This window comes from Pinus tabuliformis, chromosome 1_1 (assembly GCF_031772625.1).
Source record: "Pinus tabuliformis cultivar Carrire ecotype Pingquan chromosome 1_1, CPIR1, whole genome shotgun sequence".
In the NCBI taxonomy this organism is placed as follows: Eukaryota; Viridiplantae; Streptophyta; class Pinopsida; order Pinales; family Pinaceae; genus Pinus; species Pinus tabuliformis.
In genome coordinates this window covers 132954388-132960107 of record NC_142297.1, presented here as the reverse complement: position 1 = coordinate 132960107, position 5720 = coordinate 132954388, and the positions used below count along the sequence as shown (strand labels likewise).

General features: G+C 40.1%; 1 protein-coding gene across 1 annotated transcript; it reads left to right on the top strand.

Moving 5' to 3' along the window:
- The first annotated feature begins 426 nt into the window (after nt 1-426).
- Nucleotides 427-5238, top strand: LOC149211996 (beta-amylase 1, chloroplastic-like). Its single transcript, XM_089391644.1, has 4 exons — nt 427-1748; nt 1884-2094; nt 4049-4159; nt 4341-5238. The coding sequence occupies exons 1-4, from the start codon at nt 1009-1011 to the stop codon at nt 5148-5150; spliced, it is 1872 nt and encodes a 623-aa protein (XP_089247770.1). The 5' UTR covers nt 427-1008; the 3' UTR covers nt 5151-5238.
- The last annotated feature ends 482 nt before the right edge of the window (nt 5239-5720 follow it).

The following is a 5720-nucleotide window of genomic DNA, read 5'->3' as shown; positions in this document are numbered from 1 at the left end:
TATATATATCTTGACGTATATCCATTAAAAAAAATGCAGAGTCGGTGCCAGGTGGTTGCATTTTACTTGAACACGAAGTAGTTGTCAAACGTTTTTTTCCAGTTTAAATTCCTTGTTTCGACAACTCAAAATTATCCTCAATTTTCAAATTTAGATAAAATAAATTCCAGAGAGTTCTACACGCAGCCACGACAATCCCATAACATCTCCAATGTCCGGGTCCACAGGGAGGATTAATCTCAGCCGCAGGACTGTGATCCACACCCTCTGTCCAGTAAACAATATAGACCGCGTAAATGGAATAATTTCCACGAATTTGCCCACCGGTGCCACAGAATGTGCTGATATCGTTACACGTGGCAAGAGCAGTGTTTGGATCAATCCAATGGGGGAATTCATCTATTTATTGGGGATCCAACCTGCCCAGAATCCCCACATACCAGAATCATTCGTTCAAGCGTCGGCTTTTCTGCAACGGTATCCATTCTCAAATTGCAATTGCTGTGTAGTGCTGTATACTCTTCTCATACGAATTGCCCCCTTGTTTCCCCTGTATTTAATATTCCGTGTAATTTGTCGAAGAATCCCCGTAGTCTTTTGTACAGAAATCCTGTTGGCGATCTTTCATTATACATAAATTCACTTGGGTTGTCACCAGATTGACTAAATTTTATTCAGATTCAATCCCCAAATTGTCGAGGGAGGGCTTCAATCTAGTATTTGTCTTTAACAGAAAGCCCTCGTGCGTGTCCAGATAGAAATTACTGCTCTGTTGATTGTTTTGTGCATACTCAACCCAAATAGAAATTGCTATTGGGTTCCTTGTTCTGTTGATACCTGTAGAAATCCCCATTTTGGGTTCATTGATTTTGTGCATACCTACATCCGAACCTAAAGTGTACATATAGTCGTTCTGATTTGATCAGTTCCTGTGGTTTTTAATTGGATTTGTATAAAGCTCTGCTATCTTCACTAGATTTTGTTTTGTGTTTCTTGAAATTTGTCATCATGTCTCTGGTAATTCCCCATCAAATTGGGTCATTGTGCGGAAGTATTGTAGCCCATGATAAGCTTTCATATTCCGAGACATCTTCTGATTGTTGCCTAGATGGGGCTGGAAGTATTATATCAGCTCAATGGAAGCCTCGGTCAGGCCTGAGTTCTAAAACTCAGAGACCCAAGGTAGATTTTGATATTCACCCACTGCTACTTTCTTCACCTTCTGTAAGCCCGTGGAATTCTTCTCCCTCTGCCAATGTCCGGTGTAGAAGGTCTGTTCATAGCCCAGTAGGACAACATGGAGGAATTCGGCCAGATTTGGCGGTGGCCTGCAAAGCATTTGACACCCAAACTCAGGCTTCTCCTTCCACCGACAGGGAAGTTGGAACTGGAGCCCAATTTGAGGAGAGATATGAAGAAAAAGTGCATGCCTCGCCTCTGGCTTCCGTGAAAAAACACGGAGGTGGGGGAGTCCCTGTGTTTGTTATGCTACCTCTGGATAGCATAACCCATAACAATACCGTCAACAGACGGAAGGCTATGAATGCCAGTCTTCAGGCTTTGAAGAGTGCTGGTGTTGAGGGAATTATGGTGGATGTTTGGTGGGGTCTTGTTGAACGGGAAGCTCCAGGCCAGTATAACTGGTCTGGATACAGAGAGCTGCTGGAAATGGCGAAGAAACACGGATTGAAAGTCCAGGCTGTGATGTCATTTCACCAGTGTGGCGGAAATGTTGGGGATTCTGTCAAGTATGAACGCTAAGTTTCCCTATAAAACTCTAATATTTTCGCTGTGAAAGTTCATTTTATTTATGTGAAATTTCCCTTCTTTGTGCTGCACTTTGGTTCAGGACTTGAATGTTTATGTGGATTGTGATTGTGCAGTATTCCATTGCCTAAATGGGTTGTTGAAGAAATAAACCGTGATAATGATCTGGCCTACACAGATCAGTGGGGCAGGCGAAACTATGAGTATATTTCGTTGGGATGTGATAATCTCCCAGTTTTGAAGGGAAGAACGCCTGTTCAATGCTATGCTGATTACATGAGGAGTTTCAAGGAGAATTTTAAGGATCTTCTGGGAGAAACCATTGTGGTAAGTTTTATCCAGTAATAATATAGTTCTCTGGGACAGATGTTTCTTATTTCTCTTGTATTCTCTTATCTTAATTAGTTACAACATGATTCGTTGTTTGGTCACATGTCTTACCCAAGTGTATATGTTGACTTTTTTTCTTGCTTGCATTTAAAAGCATCTTGAATCAGAGTCAAGAAGAGTGTTGCTCTCATAATGGTCTATATTTTTATTTTGGTTTTGAGCTGGCAAACAGTAATTTGAATGGTTTTAAGTCACAGACTAGCCCCAATGGAAGGCACTCCTCCTGGGACAAAATACCTCTCCACTTAACCAGTGGATTCAAACCTATCACCATGAGAGAATACATATTCTTAACTCTTTCAGACCCACCCAAGATTATGCTTGCATGTCTTCCACAATCTCTGTCTGCCTCGCTGTGCCTGACAGAGGCTTAGTTGAAATTAACTCGATGTTTAGTTATCTTTTATACCTTGGGATGTCGGTATCATACTTATTCGCGAACTCAGAGATCCCCATCCTATCACAAATCGAAAGATCCAGATCCCTGCAACTAGGTAAGATCCCTTCAACCGATCCCCATCTTATTTCAAATTGAAAGAACCAGATCCCTGCCACTGGGAAATATCCTGCAACCGAGAAGTTACAGGTGGGGTATCTATTCAGCCAAATTTGCCTGGGATTTGTACTTGGTATGTATTCTGCCAAATTTACCTAGGATTTGCATTGTGTAGGATTTGTATCTCTGTATCTGGCGCTAACTGATGGAAGATCAAACCTTGGTTCTTTGCACAAAGATTTCCATCCTATCTCAAATCAAAAGATCCCTGTGATTGAGAAGCAGTAAGTTCGCCCAGATTTGCACTTGGCCCAGTCTATGATCAAGTAAGATGGTCCATGACTTGGAAAACTTGTGTTTTGAAGATTGAAACCTTTGGTAGGTTTGAGACATTCCTGTTTTACCAGCTAACCAAGGTCCTACTGGTTATCATGTCTATTTTATCTCATCCAAATCCACAAGACCTTAATTTTTGGGCATATACTTGGCCCAACATGCACTCTCTGAACTGCTTTCTTAAATACCTCAATATCTTCCATGTTGCACCTCATTTTTACCACATAGTTGGCACAGTGATTTCTCTGCCACCACCTCTCTTAAAAAAGTTGTTTGCCCCCAACATCAGTTTTACCAGAGTTTGCATATTGATAGTGAGCTATTTTCCATAGAGATTGCATGACCCAAGTATTTCTATGTAACCCTATCAGAGGGCTTCTTTTCCATGTGGCTATATATGATGGCTTATGAACAATTAACATGACCAACCTTGTATTTATGAATTTTGTACAAGATATATCATTTGGCTAAAAATGCTATAACCTGTTTTGGCCCCAGCTTTAATGAACAGGGCTTCTTTTCTATGTATTTATACAGGTTTTGGTCCAATGGCTAAGAAGTAATTTTCTTGGATCTAGTATATTTTTTATATTTCCAGTTCTGAGAATATGAAGAGGCGTCTATTCAGTTTGAACAAATCAATGTAAATTGTTCTGAATTTGTATTGCAGGGTAAAAGCCTTCAATGTTGTTATCAAAACTGTCTGCTGCCTTCTTTAACTTGTTCTTGACCTGTTTGCATTTACATAAATGCATTTACCCTGAAAATGTTTTAACCTGTGTCCCAACTTTTGTGAATAAGCCTAGACTGTCATGCATACTACAAGTCTTACATATCTATTCAGTCTTCATATGTCCAATTTCCCTAATGTATATTGATCCAGCTTTTTATCACAGCCCTAAACTATCTACCTGGGTGTTTTTTTGAGCTTGTGTTCTTTTGCTTGTATGTCAAAGTAAACTCATGATTTGAATCGTTTGTATGTCTAAGTAAGCTCGTGATTTGAATCTATAACTGAAATTTGTCTAACATGGGCGTAATTTGTCCATGATAATACAGGAAATTCAAGTAGGAATGGGTCCTGCAGGAGAGCTGAGGTATCCATCTTATCCTGAGAGTAATGGTACCTGGAGATTCCCAGGAATTGGAGCATTTCAGTGCTATGATAAGGTATTTACAAACGTTTTCTTAAATTATTCTTTTACAGAACGGAGCTGCATCTTACCTTACCTTTTTTATAGCTATGCATATGTATAGCTGCTATATATGCATATATAGCTGCTATTTAAGTTTTTAAAGCTGTTGGGGTCAATGTCCCTTATTAACTAGTTTGGATATCCTTGTATTGCAGTATATGGTCTCTAATCTTAAAGTCGTAGCTGAAGCTGCTGGCAAGAAGGAATGGGGTAATGGGGGCCCAAGTGACGCAGGCCACTACAACAACTGGCCTGAGGACACACCATTTTTCAGAAGAGATGGTGGCTGGAATACTCCTTATGGTGAGTTTTTCCTTGAGTGGTATTCTGGTATGCTTCTTGATCATGGAGAGAGAATCCTAACAGCAGCTGAAGCCATTTTTCGTGGCACTGGTGTCAAGCTTTCTGGCAAAGTGGCTGGAATACATTGGCATTATGGAACCAGATCCCATGCTCCTGAGCTCACTGCTGGATATTATAATACCCGATTCAGAGATGGGTATCAGCCAATAGCTTCCATGTTTGCGAGACATGGGGTGATTTTCAATTTTACTTGCATTGAAATGAAAGATTGGGAACAGCCAGGAGATGCACAATGCTCCCCAGAGAAACTGATCAAACAAGTCATTCTTGCAACACGGAAAGCTGGGGCCCCTCTTGCTGGGGAGAATGCTCTTCCAAGATTTGACGAAGGTGCATACGAGCAGATCGTTAGGAATGCCAATCTCCGACTACCAGAAGATGGTCATAACACCACAGTGGAACCCATGTGTGCATTCACTTATTTGAGAATGAACCAGCATTTGTTCCAGCCTGAAAATTGGAGGTTATTTGTCTCATTTGTTAGAAAAATGGCACAAGGAGGGGCCTCAAATTCATGGGAGCAAGAACACAGAGATACAGACTCATTTGTCTATGCCACGGTCCCATTGGTCCAAGAGGCTGCTGCACTCTTGCATAATTAAGCCTAAAGCTCAACTTTTTTGAAGCAGGCAAAATCTGAATGTAAAACATATTTATTGTTGGAATTAAAGTAATGCGTTATTTCACCTATCCTGCTCCTCCATGTGATCTTGTGCAAATACAGGATTTTAAATCTGAATGTAAAACATACTTATTGTTGGAATTAAACTAATGTGTTATTTCACCTATCCTGCTCCTCCATGTGATCTTGTGCAAATACAGGCTTTTAATGGCTATGCCAACTTAGCATAATTAGTCTGTGTTGCATTAACGTGACTTCTAACTCGGCATAATTAGCGTTTATCACATTAACATACATTGATTTGAAGAAGTGTTTCAACAACATCATTGCAATTGCAGAACAATTCGCATCATTGCAATTGCAAAACAATTCGTTGTGATTAATTTAACTTTATAAGTATGTAATTCAATTTATTATGGGACAAGCTTAATACAAGCGTTTAGTTAGTCTGCCATATTCGTTCAAACACCACAACTTCAAAAAAATAGGCACAACATCTCGGCACTGGAAAAGACCAGAATTGAACTGTGTTTATCGTGATTGTCGGTCG